The sequence below is a fragment of the Leucopleurus acutus genome (genome assembly GCF_964270905.1).
Source record: "Leucopleurus acutus genome assembly, chromosome: 2".
Taxonomy (NCBI): Eukaryota; Metazoa; Chordata; class Mammalia; order Artiodactyla; family Delphinidae; genus Leucopleurus; species Leucopleurus acutus.
Window position 1 is genome coordinate 147,759,764 of NC_139143.1, and position 22,486 is coordinate 147,782,249.

Here is a 22,486-nt window from a genome sequence, read left to right on the forward strand (position 1 = left end):
ACTTCTGACAATTTGAGATGGACGAGTCTTTGCTGTAGGGCTGCCCTGTGCACTGTAGGCTGTTTCGCAGCACCCCTGGCCTCTACCCACTAATGACAATAATATTCCCACCCCAAGTTGTAACAACCAAAAATGTCTTCAGACCTGGCCAAAATCACCCCCAGTTGAGAACCACTGCATCAGACTATGAACTGCCCAGGGCCTGGGGCTGGGACTCATTTACATCTGTATCTCTGGCACCCAGAGCAGGCCTGGCCCAGATTAGGTGCTCAGTAAATATTGCCCGAATGAGTGGTAGCCAATTGCTGGGCAAAGACTGGAGGGTGAGACTCAGAGATCAGGATTCTGGGATATGCATGATATCATGGGGTGGAAGGGGTTCTCTTTTCCTCCACCAAAGGCTAACCAAATCATCATCTCCTTTTGTTCTTATTCTCTCCCTGTGAGGGAGGGGAACCTGAGACATCTAGCAGACTTACTGTGTGGCCTTGAGCAAGCCATACCACCTCTCTGAGCCTCAGCCTCCCCACTTATAAGATGTGGACAGGACAGACTATGTCCATCTGTAAATGTTGACTGACTCAATGATTAAGGCCATGCTCATCTCATAGGAAACATTCCGTGAGGAGAGGCAAAACACGTGGCATTTATAGTGAGCATGGCTGGGGCCATGGCCACCTCCGAGGAGGGCTGGGGGCTCAGGGACATCACTGCTTCAAGGACATCTTCAAGGAACCCAGCGCCTGCATGATCCAGGAGCGCCGCTGGTGGGAAGTGGGCAGGTTCTCACAGCTAGGGCTCCAGCGGTGTATGGTAGCCGGGTCACACGCCCAAGAGTCCCCATGTGGCAGTGGCCAAGAGTCCCGCCAGCAGCTGGCCAGGATGCTGTCCCGGGCCTGAGCCGCGTAGATGCACACTGATGCTTCTGGGTCGTGTCTCAAGGTTTCCAGAGCTGAGTTATGGGGAGGAGAGAAGTCGCTTGTTAAGACCAGGTCCACCCATGAGTCTCACACCTCATCCTTCTCCCTTGATGCCTTGCCTTTAGCACTCTGCTCAGCGTCCCCTCATCTCCCAGCTCTTCAAATTGTTCATGCCTTTTGAAGCCTGAATCAAAACCTGCCTTCTCCGGGAAGCCTTCTTGGACTACCCCAGCCTACCTTCATGCTCCCATCAGCTTCCCCAGTTACAAAATTTACGTGCTCCCTTAAGAGTCTGAACTACTTGCTCTACACTAAATGGTTTTTGGTCTTATTTTCTGAGCCTCGTTTCCTGGATCATAGGCTCCCCTAGGGTGGGGTTGTGTGTCTGTGTCTTGGTGACTCCACAGTACTTAACATGTACTTGCCTGGGTCAATACCAGCACAGTTGGACTGGGCTAAAACCCCTGGCCTTGGGACATAACCCTTCCCTTTCCCATTACCCACTGTGAGCCTACTCGTTCCCTCACTGGCCCCTGAAATCTCACCGACGCAGGGCAGGACTTACCGGCTTTAACTTCATTCAGATGATCTTCCGTCATGATGCTCTCCATGCAGGGGACCAGGGACCCTTGAGCGTAATCTGAGAGGTGAGTGCCTCCACCTCCTGACTCCGACCCCCACCTTTGGACCAGACCCTCTCAGAAAAGCTCTCCCTACCCTCTTCCAGCCCCACAAGTAAGGACACAAAAAGAGAACTTCGTCTTGACCTGGGACAGATTCCCTATGACACAGATTCCTAGGAGAGGTGGCAGGTCCAGCAGGCAGGGGTGGCACCAGGACAGGGGCAGGAGCTGGGCGGCAGCTGACTCTGAGAGGTGGCCCTAGGTGGTCTCTTCCCCAGGCTGGTCCTTAGCGTCCTTAGACTCAGGGAGGTGCTGCCTCGGCACCCCCTCCTCCAGGGAGTTTGAGCCACAGTAACAGGAAGAGTACCAAGTGCCTCGCATACCTTCCGGGCAAGTGGTTGGTGGGGCCCCGGGAGGGGCTGAGACTCAGCTCCTCGGCCACACTGCTCAGCCCTACCCTGCTCCCAGCCTGCATGCCCAGCTCCTGAAGTACCTGTGGATCCGTGAATGAGCCGGACCTCTCAAAAGGCCCTTCCCACACTTCTGTGCCTGGTTAATTCCTATTTGTCCTTGAATATTCAGTTTAACACAGTCGCTCATCCAGGAAATTTTTCCTGACCTGCCCCCAAGCTAGTTAAACGCCCCTCTGGGTTCCCAGACTCTCTGAGTTTCTCTCTACTTATATACACTGTGTTATATTTTACTTGTGATCCGTGAACATCTCCCACCAGACCAGGGGTTTCTTCAGCTTAGATCCACTGGGGATGGGGGAGTAGGAAGGATAGTCTCTGAGTGTATGCTTATATGCATTTTTCTAGGGAAAGTGCTCGTAACTTTCTTCAGGGTCTCACAAAAGATCCATAACCCGCAGGAGGTCAGGAATCAAAACACCACTCTAGGAGCTGTCTGCGGGCAGATGCAGGTGCTACCCAGCTTTCTTTTCCCAGCACAGGCCCTGACACAGAGAAGCCTCCCAGGGTGTTAAACACCAACATTTTTAGAAGTGATTAATTTGGAGCAAGATTTAGAGAAGTCAAAATTTAAGAAATAATGTCACTCTGTGTGAGAAGGTGTCCCTGAGCCGGTCCCCACAGCCTGAGGGATTGCCCGTCCACCCCTCTGCCCCGCCCCCTGTCCTGGGCATCACTCATATGTCCCGGAACTGATCTCGTTAAGAGCCACCCCTACACCTCCCCACCCCCAAACATCAGCATCACCTCCTGAAAAGTTCTGTGTTTCTCTAGGCTAAGCGCAGTGCCTGACACAGAGAAGAGGATCAATCAACGTTTGCGGCATAAGCCAATGAATGCATGCACGGACGACAGGATGCATGAAAAACTGTAAGTGAATTGGGCGAAGGTACTAAAAGAAACATCGCTTTACAAGGTGGAGGGCTGGGAACGTCATCCTCTCCAAGCCTCTCTGCAGTAGGGTCTCCTGATCCTTGAAGGGTGTGTGGATATTTCAGGGAGCGGAGGGGAGGGGGGTAGCTGAGAGGAGAAAGCATGCCATCAGAAGGGTCCCATGGGGGGACCCTGAGCGAGGGGAATCTATGGTTTTTACCCCAGAAAGGCAGAGGTCGGGACTGTGGAAAGAAGGATGAAGGTGACTAACACTGAAGGAGTACCTTTATCTGCCAGTGTTCACACACACACAAAAAATTCTCATCCGGTCCATGAAGTAGGAGTTGATCCCCATCTTACTGATGATCTTACAGATCTTACAGAGGAGTCTCAGTGGGAGTAAATGACTCAGTTGGGGTCACACAGAAAGGGGATCATGGAGCTGAGATCCTAGCTCACTTTTCCACTGTGCAGCTTGGCGCCTCCTGCCGAGGTCGACAGCAAGCTCCTGCTGGGCCTGGACCCCACCGTACTCAGCGGGGACGCAGCACTTCCGCGTACAGATGCCAAGGTTGTGACCTTGGCTCACTTCCCAAGCAGTGATCTCAGAGGAGGGGACACCTTTCTAATTTATACCAAGGCCGTCTGCTGACCAAGGCTTGCACCCAAGGGGAGGCATCCACCCAGTGCCAGAAGGGCCGCAGCTTCCTTCCAAGGGGAGGAAGCAGTAGGACTAGTTCTGCTAGGGCAGGTTACCTATGAACATGACCGAGGACTTCCGGAGGGAGGCCCTGGAACTCTTGGTGTACTCCAGGCTCTGGCTGAGGAACGTGAAGGCACTGTCTCGATGGGTGTCCACCTGGGACAAAGAGAAACCTGAGAGTGCTGGGCCCTCAGAGGGACTACCCATCCACCCCTCCCAAAGCTAGGAACGGGGACCATGTCAGGCAGTCGGGTCCTGGCTCCTTGCCTCCTAAACATCTCTGCTACCCATTCTGGACTCTCCCAGAGGCTAGGCCTCATATTCTCTTAGCTGATTGCAACAGTCATTTCAATGGTCCTTCTGTCTTGGTTGTCTCTTCTTCCAACCTGCTACAGCCGGAAGGTAAGTTCTAAAATGCAAGTCCAGGGACTTCCCTGGTGGCACAGTGGTTAAGAATCCACCTGCCAATGCAGGGGACATGGGTTCAAGCCCTGGTCTGGGAAGATCCCACATGCCGCAGAGCAACTAAGCCCATGCACCACAACTACTGAGCCTGTGCTCTAGAGCCCTCGAGCCACAACTGCTGAACCCAAGTGCCACAACTACTAAAGCCCGTGCGCCTAGAGCCCATGCTCTGCAGCAAGAGAAGCCACCACAAAGAGAAGCCCACGCACCACAATGAAGAGTAGCCCCCACTCGCCACAACTAGAGAAAGCCCACACGCAGCAATGAAGACCCAACACAGCCAAATATAAATTAAAAATAAATATATTTTAAAAAATAAAATAAATGCAAGTCCAGCCAGAGCTGAGAATGCACATGGCATGCGAGGGACATGACTAAGGAGACAGGTTTGACCAAGGTAAAATATTCAACTTACAGAGCAGTGGGGAATAAACTAGAGACTTAGGAGGGTCTTAAAAGTCCTTAAAGTACAGATAGGAATAGGGCTTCTTTATGCATTAGAAAATACGAAGCCAGCACTTATTCTTAATAGGGCAATGACAAAGCAATGTTCTGGGCAAAATAGTCTGACAATGATGTTCAGGTTGGGTGTGATCAAGTAGAAACTAGGGGGCAGGCAATCTGCTAAGAGACTGTTGAGGGAGATGAAGAGAAGTCTTATCTGATCACTCTCCTGTTGACAATCTGCATGTCAGGGAGTAAACTCCTGGGCCTGGTGGGCAAATCAGTGTCAACTTCCATCCCCACCTCCATGCACACCATGCTCCGGTCCCAGTCGTGGCCTAGCTCTCCCCAGATCTGTACCTGGTACAAGCCATTGCTCCTGACTGGAGTGCCTTTCCCTCTTTCCTTCCTGACGAGTTCCCTCTCATTCTTCGGTGCTCAGCTCAGAAACCAGCTCCTCCCCAAAGCTTTCCACAAGCCTCAGGCAAAGCTGATCCCACCACTCTTGACGTTTCCGTAGCATGTTGCACAGCCTTTGTCATGGCACCTATTGGCCTATAATTATTTATACCTGTCTCCCCCACTGAATCTGGTGTTCCCCCAAAAGAAGGGGCCAGCTCACTCAGCTCAGAGTCCTCAGTACCCTGGACAGAGCTTGGCGTTGGATGAATGAATGACTAGGTTACGGACCCCTTCTTAAAGCTAAGGCTAGAGGTTGACCTTCATATGAGCAGAGCTGCTGATGCCTGGAGAGCAAAGAAGAGACTGAGAATCCGGAAGGGTTTAACGCAGAGGTCACAAGCTGGCAGCCCACAGGCCACAAGTGGCTGGCAGGGCAGCAGCCAGCACAGTGTTTTAAATAAGCTAAATTGATTGTTAATTAATGTCTTATAAAAATCTAGATTTTCTTGTGAAACTGGAGGCCCTGGTGAGAGTGGGCTGCATGGTGAGCTGGAGCTCTCCACTTGTGCTTTCAACAGACCCTGGGGGGACTTCCCTGGTGGTCCAGTGGGTAAGACTCTGCACTCCCAATGCAGGGGGCCCGGGTTCGATCCCTGGTTGGGGAACTAGATTCCGCATGCATGCTGCAACTAAGAGTTTGCACGCCGCAACTAAGAAGCCCGCATACCGCAACTACGAGCCCGCATGCCACAACTAAAAGATCCTGCATACCACAACGAAGATTGCGCGTGCTGCAACTAACACTTTGTGTGCCGCAACTAAGACCTGGCACAGTCTAATTAAATAAATATTTTTTTAAAAAAGGAAAAAAAAATAAAACCAATGCTTAAAAAAACAACAACAAAAAAAACCAGAGCCTGGGTGCTCCAGGTTGTCACAGCCCTACCACCTCCACGTCACTTATAATCATAACTGCGCAGTCACAGATCATGGTAAGTATTTGAATTAGCGACCCTGGTCAAACACTTCCTCCAGGCCTTTTTCCCTCTGTAAAATGAGGTAACATATTAGGCACTGGATTGCAGAGGTTTTGAGCATTGTTGTTAATGGTTATTGTTGCAAAGTAACAATCTGTTCCTTTGTATTAGGTTGTTAGGTTAGGTTAGGTTGTTAGGTTGGTGGGAGAATGGGGATGCTGTAGGCCCCAGCCAGATCTCCCTTAGGGTGTAAAGGATTTATTCCCCCAGGTACAGATTGCTTTGGTGGAAGAGAACTGCTGGCCCAAAGTCATGTCCCTTCCCAGGCCGGCTGGCATCCAATGACAAGGCAATCCACAACCTCGAGACCTTCTTCAAGGGAAAGAACCGGAAACTGACAGACGGCTCGGTCTATGTGGAAATCTGACCCCTAGTTCCAATGTGAGGAACCTCAGCATAGTGTTGGCTGAGACTTCCCCTGAAACTACACTGCAGCTTGACTCCTCCCCCTGCCACTCCTGCTCTCTGCCCTTCCTTCCACAGGGACTGATCCCAACGGTGCTCCCTAATAAACCTCCTGCATGCCAATCTCTGCCTCAGAGTCTGCATCCTGGGGGACGTGGCCCATAACAACAGGGAAGGTAGATGGGACTAGATGGCAAAGCTTCCCAGATTGTATGTGGAGGAACCAGGCTGCATCCTGCAGTGCAGCATTTCACTGTATATATGACTCTCTTCTACTGCAGGATGTTCTCAGGTGTTATCTCGAAAGGGAGTTCTGTGGTTAAATAACTTCGGGAAACCATGAATTAACCATGGAACATTTCCTCAGCACAGAACATCTCAGAGCTTTAATGTACCGATGGCACTGCAAACCCCCAAGAGGAAGATGACGATGCCGTATTTCCCAAACTTATTTGTCTTGGAACTTCTTTTCTCCCCTGTGGGGCATATCTTGTAGGACTGGTGTTGCAAAGAATACACACTGGGAATTACTGTTGTAGAAAAGGGAGCCAATGGAGCCCTTCAAGCAGGGATATAATATAGACAGACTGTGTTTTAACCAGACCATTTTGGTGGCCTGAATGGGGAGTGGACTGGAGGGAATGAGATTCAAGGCTTGGGGACCCAATGGATGGCTGGACCAATGGCCCTGCTGAGAGACATCCATGACCTGAACTAAGGGTAATGATAGTGGGGAGGGGGAGGGAAAGAAAGACTCAGAGGTATTAAGGATATTTAAGATTGATCAAAGGTGAAGGTGAGGGAGAGGAATAAGCCTCAGTTAGTTTTAGGTTTCAGCTTTTGGGGATCTAGAGGGACAGAGCAGAACTGACATGGGATAGGCATAAGTTCAGAAGAGATGCTGAGCTTAAGGTGTGTGTGGTTCATTGGGGGAGATGTTGGTAAGCCATGGAGAGGGAACACCAGAAGTGGAGAGAGGAGTGAGAGACAAAGATGAACTTCCAGGAGCCAACGACTTGTAGGTGGTCATGGAATTGTCAGTAAGGATGCTCAGGTAAAAAGAAAAAAGAGGCAAGGAAAGAACCTGCCACCTCCAACACACTCAGAAGGACCCACTGTAGTCTTGGAAGCACTCACAAGGTACTTGCAAATTCTGGCCACCATCTGCTGCTGGTTGTCCCAGGGCTTCCGACTGTAAGCTCTTTTTGGCAATTCCCAAGCCATGAAGCAAGAACAGTGGAACAGGGTCTTCACACATTTCTGGGGGCCAACAGGAAGAGAACACCAGAGCTGTGGAATTCCAGGACAGCCGGAACGTGTTCCCCCAAAAAAACTGTATGAAACTGGATTTTGGAAAAGCAATTCCTATTTGAAACATGCAAGTGAAGTTGGCTGTTTTGAAGAGAAATACTGACATGGGTACCTTTGGTAAACAGACTTGGCCAGACATAAATAAACTGTCCAGTGATGGATCAGCTGTGATTATAGGTTGGGTTCAGGGCCGTGCACACTCACCTGGCTCACCTTGGCATTGCTCTCTTGCATGGTCAGCAGCAGGGGCACCAAGGTGCTGATCATCTGCTCCTCCATGGCCGGGGTGCGGGGCGACCGCAGCTTCTGGACCACCTTGCCGTACAGGTTGATGCAGGAGGAGCGCACGTCCTCTCGTGACTGGGGCAGATCCAGAGGTTCAGGCATGCTCCGTCTTCCAGGAGGCTGCCTGGGCCTCTGTGCCCCACATGGAGGCACATGGCCTTCCTTCCACTCATTCTGAGGGCCCCTCCAGGCGCAAGTCACACAGAGACGGAAAACAGTGAAGGCCACCTGGTGGGCCGATCTGGCGCTGGCGTCTCCCTCAGCAAAGCCTAGGTCTGGAGCTCTGCCCACTCTTCCCAGCCAGGGCCCCCACTAGCCTAAAATGTGCCTTCATGCCAAGTGGGAAAATGCCCCCCTCTGCTGCGACCAATCATAAAACAGTGACCCCTCTAGGTGGACCAATCACAGTGAGGCAAGTCTCTGGGGAAACTTGATGACGCAAAAAGACCTCCCTCTGTGAGAACTAATTAGAAAAGGAACGTTCTCTGTGCAAACCAGTTACAAAGAGACCAGGACCAGGCGGGACTAGTACCGCTTCCCCTGGGCTGACTCGGCCTCGCACAGGTCCCAACAGGCTGTGGAGCTACTGCAACTCCCAGAGCAGTAGAGAACTGCCCTCCGGGTGCCACCCCACCCCATCCTCCCACCCCCATGGGATTCCTTACATCACTGAAGTGTGGCAGCAGGATCTGCAGCATCTCCACATAGACCGAGCTGTCCATCAGCTTCCGGTCCTGCCCCTTGAATATGACCTTGATGTTGTGGACCGCCTCCACCACCAGCAGCCCATCCACACTCTTCAGACCCTTCACCATGGAGGGCAGGAGGGCCTGCACCTTGGTGGTCTGTGGAGAAGGAGCATTTGGGATGGGGCCTCCTATCTGTGCTAACAGGTGGGAGACCCAGCCTCTGATTCACTGAGATGAACTTGGTCAAGCAAGTCCCACCTCCAGGCCTTTGCTTACGTTGTCCCACCTGCCTGGCATGCCCTCACTCAAGCTCCTGCTGTCCCCAAAGCCTTCTTTGGCCTCACTGACTCCTTCCTAGCCTGGATACCTGAGGCCCTTTGTTGTCTCCCCGCTTCTTGGCACTATATAGATGATACCATGCATTGTTAGCTGGCTTTCTGAGTCTATATCCTGTCCCTTTGTCCCTCTAAATCCTAAGATGCAACAACAGTGCGTGGTAGAGAAAAACACAGCACTTTTAATAACGCTAATGGGGTTTCCCTGGTGGCGCAGTGGTTGACAGTCCGCCTGCCGATGCAGGGGACACGGGTTCGTGCCCCGGTCCGGGAGGGTCCCACATGCCACGGAGCGGCTGGGCCTGTGAGCCATGGCCACTGAGCCTGCGCGTCCGGAGCCTGTGCTCCGCAACGGGAGAGGTCACAACGGTGAGAGGCCCGCGTACCACAAAAAAAAAAAAAAAAAAAGAATAAAGTATATAGGGAATTATTAAGTGATACCCATTTTACAGATGGGATAACTGAGGCAGAGACAGAAGTGAGCTCTGATTCCAGCCACCAGTATTGGAGAGTCAAGGATGGCCAAGCTCCATCCTTCCTCCTGTCAGGGGTCTAGCTGGGTGGGCTCTCCCCTACCCTCCACTTACCTTTTCAGTCCTTTGGGCCAGGATGACCAGGCCTCGGATGGACAGCACCTTCATGATGGGGTCCTGGTGGCTCAGGCCTTCTGCCATCCGCCCCAGAGAGTATTCCTCAGGGATCCGTCGCACCTCCTCCATCTGGAGGAGCTGAGGAAGTAAGGGTAATTATTCCCTGGCCCAAGGGGTACCTCAGGCCCTGTTTGCCTCTGGGGCCTCATTCACACCTGCCTACCCTCTAGCCTACATTCTTACCACCAGCCAGCTTCTAACCAAGCTTCCCGTCATTCACGGAATGACTCAGGCTGTTTTGTCCCCTCTGTGCGGGCAGGATTCCCTTCTGCCGGGGCTCTCACCTCCACTCTAGCCCCAGCTCACCATGCACAGCTCCATCCAAAACTCAGCCCCCCTGAAGGCATGTTTGACAGTGTCCCCAGGCCTCGTCTAGGCTGACTGCCCCCTTCTCTGGGGCCCTGGGAGTCCTGAACATGGAAACCTTAGTGCCCCCATGTGCGTATGCATCTGCCTCCCGTATCCTATCCCACTGGCGGCTTCCTTGAGGACACAAACTGAGCCTTTCTCCTTGGGCGCCTGTTACCTGATACAAGCTCTGGGGTGAAGTGTGTGCTCAGGGAACACTTGTTGCCTGAGTTCACATCCAACAAGAAATGGTTCCTTTCCTCCTTAGAATTGCCCTCCAGGACTTCCCTGGTAGTCCAGTGGTAAAGAATCCGCCTTACAATGCAGGGGACGTGGGTTCGATCCCTGGTCAGGCAACTAAGATCCCACATGCCGCGGGGCAACTAAGCCCGTGCACCACAACTACTGAGCTTGCACACCTCAACTAGAGAGCCCATGTGCCACAAACTACAGAGCCCATGCGCCCTGGAGCCTGCACACCACAAAAGAACTGCCCTCCTCCAGTGCCCCCAATTGCGGGATTAGCACCACCAGCCCCCCATTGTCCCAGCCCCAAACCAGGCATCACTCTCATCTCCTTCCTCTCCCTTGCCCCCCACCTCCAGCACCCAACCGGTCTTCAGTTCCTGCCTAGTCATCCTCATAAGCACTTCTCCCATCTGTTCCCTTGTCCTCCATCCACTGTGACTATTGAGACCCTGTGTCTTTGATGAGAAGAGAGAGCTGGAGAGAGCGGGCAGGACAGTTGATGGGGTGGGGAGTGGGGGAGGCAGGAAAAGTGGGGCTCCACCTACCACCCGCCCTCCACTCATCATACAGCACTGCTGCTCTGCATCAGTGTGCTGGCACTGTTCTAAGTGCTTTATGTGAACTCACCTAATCCTCATCAAAACCCTATGAGAGGTCAGAATGGCCATCATCAGAAAATCTGCAAACAATAAATGCTGGAGAGCGTGTGGAGAAAAGGGAGCCCTCTTGCACTGTTGGTGGGAATGTAAATTGATACAGCCACTATGGAGAAGCTGGGACGAAGTGAGAGTGGCATGGACATATATACACTACCAAATGTAAAGTAGATAGCTAGTGGGAAGCAGCCGCATGGCACAGGGAGATCAGCTCAGTGTTTTGTGACCACCTAGAGGGGTGGGATAGGGAGGGTGGGAGGGAGGCGCAAAAGGGAGGGGATATGGGGATATACATGTATGTATAGCTGATTCACTTGGTTATGCAGCAGAAACTAACACAACACTGCAAAGCAATTATACTCCAATAAAGATGTTAAAAATAAATAAATAAAGGGTTTCCCTGGTGGCGCAGTGGTTGAGAGTCTGCCTGCCGATGCAGGGGACACGGGTTCGTGCCCTGGTCCGGGAAGATCCCACATGCCGCGGAGTGGCTGAGCCTGTGGGCCATGGCCGCTGGGCCTGTGCGCCCGGAGCCTGTGCTCCACAACGGGAGGGGCCGTGGCGGTGAGAGGCCCGCGTAGCGCAAAAAAAAAAAGAAAAAAAGGATAGTATTGGATTATAACCCAAAGAATCAAGTAAATATCCACGAGTCTGTATTGCTATAAAAAAATGACCAAATGAATACGTGAAAGTAGAAGGAACAACTCGTACAGAAGAATTCCAACTAATAATTGTAGGCTGAATGAAGGAAGTAGAAAAATCACCATTAGAAACCACAGGAATAATGGCTCAAGGCAGGCTCCACTGATGAATGCTAAAATTAGGGGGTAAAAGTTTAAGTTGCCTAGTTTCAAATATATTTCACATATATTTCTTACTTACAAAAGGATAGTGTTACCCTCACAGTCCCAACCGCCTTCACCAACTGATGAAAGTTAACATCATCAATAATAAGAAGTTAAAATAGAGGTCATGGGGCCCCTGACATGATGCCCTGAGAGGTCACATCACCTATACAGGTTCTTCTCCTAAATGCATAACCTCAGTCTAATCATGGGAACACATGAGACAAAGCCAAATGGAAGGACGTTCTACAAAATACCTAGAGTTAGTCTTTCAGTGTGCCAAGGCCATGACAGACAAGATTAGAGGAGATGAAGGAGGTCCCATTAAGTCAACTGATGTGCAAGGTGGGATCCGGAATGGATCCTGGAACATCAGTGGAAAGGACATCAGTGGAAAACTGTGAAATCTGAGCAGTCTGTAGTTCATAGTATTGTAGCCATGTCTTAGTTTTGATTATTGTACTATTTTTATGTAAGTTGTTATCGTTGGGGTGGCTGGCTGTGGATATATAGGAACTTTCTCATTATTTTTACAGCTCCTCTGTTACATCTAAAATTATTTCAAAATAAGAGTGAAACAATAAAAGATTTAAAATTTTTGCTTAAAAAAAAAAAAACCTATGAGATGGGCAATTCATTATCCCTGTATTATAAGAAAGCAAGGCACAGACAGGTTCGGCAACTTGCCGAAGGTCACAGCTCCCTTGAGGACTTCACCCGCCATTGGAAGAAGCAAGCACACACACAGTCACAGCATGGTGGGCTGGGGGAGCCGGGGAGGGACATCTGAGCGACATCAAAGCACCACTGTGAACATGGTGGACCTGGCTCTGGCCAGGAGTGGGCCACCTCTTCTGGGGACCAGGAGAAGGACTGAAGCTGGGTGAGGACCCCTGCCACAGGGAGGGAGGGCCACTGCTCAGGGCTCCAGGGGAATGCTGGGAAAGGTTAAGCCTACTGTCCCTGACCTTGTGGACACGGGAGGTCCAACCTCCACCCCCCCTCCCCAAGAGCCCCTGTGGCAGCCACTAACAGACAGAGAGAGGACCGCCTCTGCCACGAGGCTGACCAGGATAGAGGAGCCAGGCGGGCAGACCTGGTCTGAATCTCTCTGGACAACTTGAGCTGTGCGACCTTGAAAACTGCCTCTTGCCTCGCTGACACATGAGCTTCACAGTTCCTGGTTTTCATGGCTGCTGTGCTGATGGGTGGGGTAGCAGATCAAAGAGGTCAGCGTGGTGCTTGGCATGTGGCAGCCCCTCAAGAAATGGCACTTTCCCTTTCCTCACCAGGGTCATGGGGGAGATTAGAAGTAGACCCAGCAGAGTTGAGGCTGTAACCCCGCCTCCTGGCTCCCAGACACACGCTTGTCCTCTTGGAGGTGACATATTCTGCTGGTGCCTGCAGAGCCAGGCAAAGTGTTCACTTGGGTGCTCACTCATCCATCCTATCCCCACTTCTTGGGGGCCCTCTTGGGGCTGGGTTTAGGGATGCAACATAAACACAATGTAGTCCCTACTCCCTAAACTCACAGTCCACTGGAGAGGCAGAAAGGTGCAAGAAGTGCCAGGATTGCCATGCTGCCTTGTGTCCACCTGGCAATCTTTACTCAAGGCCCAGCTCAAATGACACCTCTTCCAGGAAGCCTTCCTTAACCTTCCACTGTCTGAGCAGACAGTGAGCCTCTGAGCCCCACTGTACAGACCCTGGTGATAGCCCAGACCCACTGTGTGGCAGCCAGCAGGTCACAAGAGGAAGATGGGATGGCGGTTAAGAGAGTGGGTTTTCCAAATGTCCATCGACCAATGAATGCAGAACCAACACGTGGTATGTACATATAACGGAATATTATTCAGACTTAAAAAAGAATGAAATTCTGACCTGCGCTACAACACGGATGAGCCTTGAAGACATGATATTAAGTGAAATAAGCAAGACATGAAAGGACAAATATTGATGAATCCACTTATATGAAACCTAGAATAGGCAAATTCACAGAGACAGAAAGTAGAATGGTGGTTACAGGGGCTGAGGAAACGAGGGGGGGAGAGTTAGTGCTTAATGGGTACAGAGTTTCAGTTTGGGAAGGAAAACGAAAATCTTCTGAAGATGGATGGTGGTGATGGTTGCACAAAAGTGTGAATGCACTTAATGCCACTGAGCTGTACCCGTAAAAATGGTTAAAATGGTAACTTTCATGAAATATATATTTTTTACCACATACACAACCACAAGCACACACACAAAATGAAAGAGAGAGTGTACTTTAGAGCCCAGGTGTCTGGCTTTGAATCTTGGATAAGCCACTTAACGAGCTGTGTGGCCTTGGGAAAGTTACTTAAATCTGTGCCTTGGTTTCCTCCTCTAAACTAGGGGATGGAATAGTATATGCATCATAGGATTATTGTGAGGATTAAATGGATCGGTATGTGTAAAGCTCTTAGAATATGCCTAGAAGGTAGTAAGTGCTCAATAAACGTTGGCTATTGTTATTGGCAAGTCTTCCCTTCTGGGGTCAACCCTACCAACCTTCTCCTGACTCATCTCTCCCCAGTACCCACTCCAGTACCCCCATACACTCACTCAGTTTAGTTGTCACTTCCTCCAGGAAGGCCTCCCTGATGTTCCCCCACCCAACACATCCAAGACTTTTGTTCTCCCACCACAGCCTGAATTGCCCCCATCATAGCACAAGTCACTCTATAGTACCCTGTGTTATAATTGGGGCGTACTCTGTCTCCACTCCCATACCAAGAACTCCTTGAGAGCAAGGCAGAGTCAAATTCATATTTGTGTCTCCAATCTGGTACCTGGCACACAGAGGTGCCCAGCAAAGGTTGGTGGTTGCCTGGGGCAAGGGGGAGTCTGGGAAGAGTGGAATGGGGTGGAGGGGGTAGAAAGAAGAGGAGAGATGGGAGGAAGGAGGGACAGAGAGCTACAAAGCCTTTCTACTCAAAAGAAATCATGTTCAGGAAAGACTCTAAAGTGTTAAGTACTTATTGCACAGGAGAAATGACCAGCAATGGGAACTGAGGCCTATGCTTAGGGGAAGGCCCAGGGGGACCTCTGCCCCACGCCCAGTGCCCAGTCTCTACCTCCACGAAGAAGGCCGTGGCGGTGATCTTGTGCTTCTCGTCGCCTCGCTCCAGGAGCGGGATGAGCAGATAGAGGATGCGGCACAGCTCCTGGCAGGAGTACTGCACCATGGCCCTGGGGGGTGGGGGAACAGTGCCCTTAGGCTCTCCAGCCCCAGGGGCATGTGCTGGGTGGGGGCCTAGCCCCAACACTCAAAACTCTGGGAAAGCCCAAGTCACCTGTGTTCCTGCATCCCCAGGGTTTCCCACCTGGACAGGATCTCAGAGACCATTTGATCTAACTGCTTCATTTTACAGATTGGGAAAGCTTCATTTTACAGATTGGGAAAACTTCATTTTACAGATGGGAAAACTGAGGCCCAGAGTGGGAAAGTGACCTGCCTGAGAGCACAGAGCAAATCAGTAAGAAAGATAGGCTTAAGACCCCTGAGTGCACAGGACCACTCCAGCAGGAAGAGACAGGAAGGAGAGGGTGTGAGGACCCACTCACTAGGCACCAGGCAGCAGCCAGACACTTTCAAGTAGTTATTGCATTTGATCCTCACCATTACCCTTTGAGGTAGGTTACTGTTGTTAACCTGTTTCATAGATGAGGAAACAGAGGCTTTGAGTGTGAAATGCCCAAGGTCATAGAGCTGGAAAATGGCAGAGCTGGAGCCCCAACCCAGGGCTCCCCACTCCAGCTGCCTCGTTCATTCTACTAAGCCAGTGGTTTTCAAAGTGCAGCCCCTGGGCTTCCCTGGTGGCGCAGTGGTTGAGAGTTCGCCTGCCAATGCAGGGGACACAGGTTCGTGCCCTAGTTCGGGAAGATCCCACATGCCGCGGAGCGGCTGGGCCCTTGAGCCATGGCCGCTGAGCCTGTGCGTCCAGAGCCTGTGCTCCGCAATGGGAGAGGCCACAACAGTGAGAGACCCGCGTACCGCAAAAAGAAAAAAAAAAAAAATACCGCAAAGTGCGGCCCCTGGACTAGCAGTATCAGCATCACCTGGGAACTTGTTAGAAATGCACATCCTCAGGCTCCCATCCCAGGCTAACTGAATCAGAAACTTTAGAGGTGGGGCCCAGCAATCAGTGTTTTAACGAGTCCCATAGGTGATTCTGATGCAACCTCAAGTCTGCACTATGCTTCATTAATCAATGAGTCCAGGAAAGTGTGTCGGCCAAGAGTAGAGTCTGGAGTAAGACAGCCTGGGTTCAAATTCTGGCCCTACCACTAGCTGTGTGACTTTGGGCAAGTCACTTAACTTCTCTGGGTCTCAGGTTCCTCATGGGTAACACTGGGAAAATAATAGTGCTATTTCATCGGTCATGGTGAGGGTTAAATGGAAGTCCATGAATGTATGGCTGTTTGCATGGTGCCTAGAGCACAGTAAGTGCTCAATAAATGCGGTTGTATCCTGAGACCCCTGGGGAGAGCACCATCCTGGACACTCAGCGTGCAGGGCTAAGAAGCAGACTCTTCCTGCAGGAGCCACATTAGTGAAATCAAGGTGCCGCCCCACCCTTCTCCTGACCCCATGGGAGGCTGTGTGTGGTTGGGGGAAAAAGCCCTGATCTGGGTCAGCAGGTCAATTCCAAGCCTTGCCACTTCCTGGTTGTGTGACCTTTGGTATATAACTGTCCCTCTCTGAAACTTGGCACCCTCCCCTGCAAAATGTGCATTAATAATCCCTGCTACCCCCCCCCCCAAAAAAATCCCTGCCCCACCAGTCAGCATGACGATAATAAAAGCTAACCTGTGTTGGACTCTTACTATATGTCAGGGGCTGTTCAAAGTACTTTAATCCTCACCCTAAATCTTGGAGGTGGGCCCTGTTATTATTTCCACACTACTGATGGGAAAACTGAGACACAGAGAAGGAAACGAACTTGCCCTGGGTCACACAGCTGGGTAGTGGTAAGCTGGGATTCAGACGCAGGTAGACCTGCTCCAAGGCCACACTATAAACTGCTCGGCTAGACCATAATTTCTGTATTAGCGTGGGAACTAAATTCATAATGTGCTGAGAAATGTGCTTTATAAATAACCTAAGTGCTCTGCAATGCCAGGTACTGCTGTAACGACAGTTTGTAGAGTGTGTGCTATCTTTCACATCTGAATTGTCTACCCACTGAGGTATATAATACTCTGCCAGTCTCAGAGGAGAGACGATGGAGGGAAGGGTCTTGCCCAGAGAGAAATGCAAACCCAGGTCTTTCCAAAGACCCTGAGGTCTCTCCCCTCCCTCCACCCCCTGCCCTGGGGGTCGCTGGCCTCACCTGGCCAGCAGGGACACTCCACGGTGGTGGTTCTCCGCCTGTCCCATGAGCTCCCAGCCACCCTGGTCCTCCAGAAAGGTAGCCTCGTATGAGCAGCCCATCTTCAGCAGAAGGATTTTCACCACTTTGACCACCCAGCTGCCAAGATAAGGGGACTGAGACCTCATGTCAGCCTGCCCCCAACAGGCCAGACCTCCCTCCACCCAAGTCTCTCCCACCATCAGTTCCATCTGCCAGACAAATTTCTCTCCACAGCCTCAGCACATGGTATCGTCATGTGACAAGATCCTATCTTGCCTTTACAACACACCTGTCAGGGTAGGAACTGCTTACCCCATTTCATTGGCAAGGAACCAAGTTGCCAGGAGGTTAAATTGGTTTAACCCAAAGCGCAAAGCACTGTTATAGGCCAGGACTCAAACCCAAGGTGTCCTGACTTCAAGCCCAGCTACACAACTGCTTGCCTTCTATCCCTCAAAGTGCACTTTTCTGAGCATAACACGCAATAGAAACCAAAAAGGAAAAGACTGAGGAACTGGACTGCATAAAAATTTTAAAGTTCTGAATAGCAAAAGACCATCAAATTGTTGCAGGTTAAGTGATAAACTGGAATACAAATGACAAAGAGTTAATGTCCTTAATATATAAAGAGCTCTTACAAACCAATAAGAAAAATTCCCAACAGTCCTATATAAAATTAGGCAAAGAACAAGAACAGGTTGCTGGCAGAAAAGGAAACAGAAATGGCATTTAAACCTCAACCACATTCATAATAAGAGAAATACAAACTAAAATTACAGCAAAATACCATTTTTTTCAACTTTCAGATTGGCAAAGATGAGAATGTGCTGGCAAGGCTGTGGAGAAATAAATAGTGTCATATACTACTGGCGGTGGTGTCCTCTGTGGGAGGCAATTTGGCAAACTGGGTGCTTTAGGAGGTCCTTCATTTTCCCTTCACTCACTGGTCAAGAACTTTTTCCACCACATATTCCTATTCCACCATAATATTTAAATACAGAAACCTTCTGATGCACCCATTCTACTTTCAGGAATTCATCCTACATATACAATCACATGTAGGTATAAAGACATATAAACAGCCTCGCTTACTGCAGCATTGTTTCTAATTGCAAAATGCTGTGAAGCACCTAAATCGAGAGGATCCTGGTTAAGTAAATGATGGTATATTGGAATCTACACAGAGGGATATTATGCGGCTGTTAAAAATGAGGCAGCTCTATATGTAATGATCTCAGAGATATGGTATACAATAAAAGCAAAAATATATAACTGTGTAAGGTCCACTAACACTGGTATAAAAGTAGAGAATGAAAACACACGGGCTTAGCCCTACATCAACCCCCTCTGAAGGGCAAGAAAGAACCTGGGGTTCTTAGTCATCTTAGGGCAGATGACTGGGGTAAAGAGAGGAACAGAGACTCCCTTTTAATGCCTTTTGAGATTTTTACCTGTGTGCCTATATTACCTGTTCCAATTAATAAATAAAAATCAAAATGATTCGGCCTTGGGTACAAATCTAATACAAATAATATCTCTAGGGAGGGAGGAGGAAAACCGAAATGGCGAGCTCCTTGGGGGAAGCTGATTCTTCCCTGCCATCCAGCATTAAGCAGAAGACATACCCTGCAGGTGCTCACAAACAGTTGTTGAACACATGATTGGCTCTCTCATAAAAGTGTGCACCTGAGGACTTCCCTGGTGGCGCAGTGGTTAAGAATCCGCCTGCCAATGCAGGGTACATGGGATTGAGCCCTGGTCCGGGAAGATCCCACATGCCATGGAGCAACTAAGCCCGGAGGCCACAACTACTGAGTCTGCGCTCTAGAGCCCACAAGCCACGACTACTGAAGCCCATGCACCTACAGCCCGTGCACCACAACAAGAGAAGCCATTGCAATGAGAAGCCCGTGCACCACAACAAAGAGTAGCCCCCGGTCACCACAACTAGAGAAAGCCCGCACACAGCAACGAAGACCCATCGCAGCCAAAAATAAATAATAAATTAAAAAAGAAAAAAAAGTGCACGTCCGTTTTCTCTTCTAGTCCCAAAGCTAATTTCTACTGATCAATTGCCCTAAAGACTTTCGGAAGGGCCCTTGCTGGTGGCCCTCCCCCTGCCGGGGACAGTAGGAACATACCATACAGGCACGAAACCAGAGGGCTGTCCATCTTCCTTGGCGTCCTTGCAGGAAACCACGTGGCCAGGCAGGTTGAGGCCGATGTGGTAATGGACTTGAATGAGCAGGGCCAGGAGCAGCTGGGGGTAGATGCGCCTCATGTGGCCCATGCAGCTGTTGACAGACAGGAGCTCGCAGAGGCCGCTGGCTGCCTGGTGGGGCAGGGGGCGGGATCTGTTAGATGTCCCAGCACTCCTGGCAGGGCCTGGACTGCTTCTCTAGGAGGCTGGCTCTGGATCTTTGCTCTTCTCTGGCCCAACTTGGGCAAGCCCAGATTCCCCCCCAACTACCACACCCCGACTCCTGGCTCTCTGGGTGAGCCTGCCCCAGAACAATCACAGCGACCCTTTGCCTTTGACACACCCCTGGAAGAATCATGGTGGGAGGATCTCTTCCCACATTTGTGAGGTAGAGTCTTCATCCCACTGTGCAGGGGAGGAGACAAGCTCAGAGGGGTGAAGAGACTTGCCCAAGGTCACCCAGCCTCCCGGGGGCAGAGCTGGGACTTAAAGCCAGGTTTTCAGATTATGCGCTGTAGTGAACCCTGCCTCCTTCTGGTTCATAACACAGGCACACAGACGGTGAGGGGGACACCAGTTGCCTCTTCGTTGAGGGCCGTTAAACTAGGCTGCCCTCACTGCCTCCTCTGAATGACATGAGAATACACCAACACACAGTGATCAGAGGAGGAGTGCATGAATGCCCAAACCAGGGAAGGAATGGGTGCTGGTGCCCTAGTCATGGAACTCAGTGCTGGGAGAGAGAGGCAGAGAGATCCAGTGGTAAAGCATGGGATTCCGGGGCAGGATATCTGAGTCCTGGCACCACCACTCACTAGCTGTGTGACCTTACATGAGACGTGGAATGTCTCTGAGCATCAGTATCTTCCTCTGTAAAGGGATAATACCACTCGCTCCTCTTTATTTGCTTCCCTCCACCAGCTTGTCTTGCTCTCTGCTGAATCCCCAGAACTTACGCGTATGCCTGGCACATAGTAGGTGCTCAATACCTGTTGAATAAATTGATCAATGCAACAAAAAATTTTTGAGTCTACTGTGTGCCAGGTGTATGTTGGACTTTGGGGATATCAGGCTCAGGCACTGAATTCATGCATCTCACTGATTATCCAAATGACACCGCCCCCACACACACACACACAGAGTATTGTTAAATCACAGCTGGGGTAAACTCTCCCAAGATAAAGTATGTGAAGCGAAGTATAATATGCACCAATTTGATCTGGTCAGAGAAATCAGGGAGGGCTTCCCTGAGGAGGCAATAAGAGCTAAGGGTTGAGCAGAAGTTAACTTGGTGGACAGCAGTGTAGGCAGAGGAAACAGCATGTGCAAAGGCCCTGTGACAGAAGATAGCAGTGTTTAAGAAGATCTGACAGGGAACTTCCCTGGTGGCACAGTGAATAAGACTCCACGCTCCCAATGCAGGGGGCCCAGCTTCCATCCCTGGTCAGGGAACTAGATCCCACATGTATGCCACACTAAGATGCCCGCCTGCTGCAACTAAGACCCGGCGCAACCAAATAAATAAATATTTAAAAAAGAAAAAGAAGAAGAAGATCTGACAAAGAACAACGAGGTTGGACCCATGCAAGCAAGAGGATCACGGCGAGGGGTGAGGCACGAGGCCGGTGAGGGGTGCAGGGCCTTGTAGCACACAGGTAGGAGCACTGTGTTACTCTCAAGGGCAATGGGAAGCCACTGAGAGGGTTGAGAAGAGCAGATGTGCATTTCTCAAAGATGTTTTTGGCTGCGGTACAGATTGGAGGGGCTGGAGTGGAAGCAAGGAGATGAGTGGGGGTATTATCCAGCTGGCTAGGACCAGGGGGTTGGTGACAGAGGCAGAGAGAAATCTGTCTCTCCACGCAGCCCCGTTCCTGCAGTCAGAGCCCTTTGCCTCCGTGTTCCCAGGGCCAACCTCTGAGACTGGCAGCAGAAGCACTTAAACATTTTATGTTGCTAAATGAGTGAACGAGTTACCTCGTTTAATTTTCCCAACTGCCATATGAGGTGGATATACTATTATTTCCATTTACAGAGGCAGAGAGTGAGCCTCAGGGAGGTGCAGTGACTTGCTCAGGTTACAAAACCTGAGCAAAGCCAACCCTCAGACTAAGGTCTGCGAGTCCCAGGTCATTCTGTGTCCACTATTCCAGGCTGCTGCCGTCACTGTAAGTAACAGTACTATTGTCGTCCAGTGGATCACAAACAAGAGCCCAGAGACAGACTTGCTCAAGGCCACACAGTTAGTTCTTGGAAGAGCAGGGAACTAGAAGATGGGTGTGCAGAACTCAGGGGGAGGGGAAGAGGGCGGAGGATGGGATGGGGCAGTGACGGAGCAGGGTGGGGTGTCCTCACCGCTAGGGGCATGATGGAGGCCCGGCCCTTCTTGGTGACAGGCTTTTCCTTCAGGCTGGTCAGGAGCAGATCCAGGAGATCTCGGATGTCACAGCTGGGCTTGCGGAGGATCAGCTGCCTCCACATCTCTGCTCCATTGCTGGGGGGTCAAGGGTGGGGATGGTTAGTGGGGGCCAGGGCAGTGGGGCACACCCTGCCACCCAATTGTTTGGGGAGGGTGAAGGGAAGGTGCCTTTGAAATGGCATCCATGGACGTACCAGAAAATTTCTGGAATGGACAAGAAAACGCTCCCTAAGAGGCGGGGGGCTGACAATTACCGAAAACCCTATGACTCAGGGACTTACTTTACCAGGTGCTTTGCATACAATTTATTACTTCAGCAAATATTGAGCATCTGCTGTCTGCCAGCAGACGTGAGCAAGATAGTCAAGATACTCAAGGTCACTGAGTTCTTACACTGACCCTCAAGGTGGGCTATTATTCTAATTTTACAGATGTGGAGTTAAGGCTCAGAGAGGTGAAATCACCGGTCCAAGACTACACGGCTAATGAGCTACGGAGACCAGAAGTGACCAGGCCTGATGACTCCAAAGCCTGTGCCTGTTCTTCTATGCCAAGGAGCCCTTTGGGGCCTAGATCTTGCATTTGTCACGTAATGTCAAGGAGGGCCCACTCCTGTCCCTTAGAAGGCAGTATACCAGGCAGGGGATAGCATCTGGGCCAGCAGGCACCAGCCTGTAGGCACACCTATCGTGGGGAGGTGAAAATGCTGACAGGGCCAGTGCACTAAAGGGTTAACAAAACCCTTTCCCCCTTCTGCTTAAGATTTGAACCTTCCATTAACTTTC

At 50.7% G+C, this 22,486-nt stretch overlaps 1 protein-coding gene across 1 annotated transcript in view; it reads right to left on the bottom strand.

Annotated features, from left to right (window-relative positions):
- Positions 1 to 626: 626 nt before the first annotated feature.
- MROH7 (maestro heat like repeat family member 7) overlaps positions 627 to 22,486 on the bottom strand; it is a gene marked incomplete at its 5' end in the record, with an annotated part of 43,535 nt that continues 21,675 nt past the window's right edge. Inside the window, 11 exons of the mRNA XM_082832334.1 lie at positions 627 to 952; positions 1,486 to 1,548; positions 3,643 to 3,745; positions 7,480 to 7,602; positions 7,858 to 8,013; positions 8,604 to 8,783; positions 9,550 to 9,690; positions 14,806 to 14,920; positions 17,065 to 17,202; positions 19,227 to 19,417; positions 21,638 to 21,776. Coding sequence (XP_082688460.1) covers positions 708 to 952; positions 1,486 to 1,548; positions 3,643 to 3,745; positions 7,480 to 7,602; positions 7,858 to 8,013; positions 8,604 to 8,783; positions 9,550 to 9,690; positions 14,806 to 14,920; positions 17,065 to 17,202; positions 19,227 to 19,417; positions 21,638 to 21,776 — 1,594 coding nt within the window. The 3' untranslated portion in view covers positions 627 to 707. The remainder of the gene's footprint in view (positions 953 to 1,485; positions 1,549 to 3,642; positions 3,746 to 7,479; positions 7,603 to 7,857; positions 8,014 to 8,603; positions 8,784 to 9,549; positions 9,691 to 14,805; positions 14,921 to 17,064; positions 17,203 to 19,226; positions 19,418 to 21,637; positions 21,777 to 22,486) is intronic.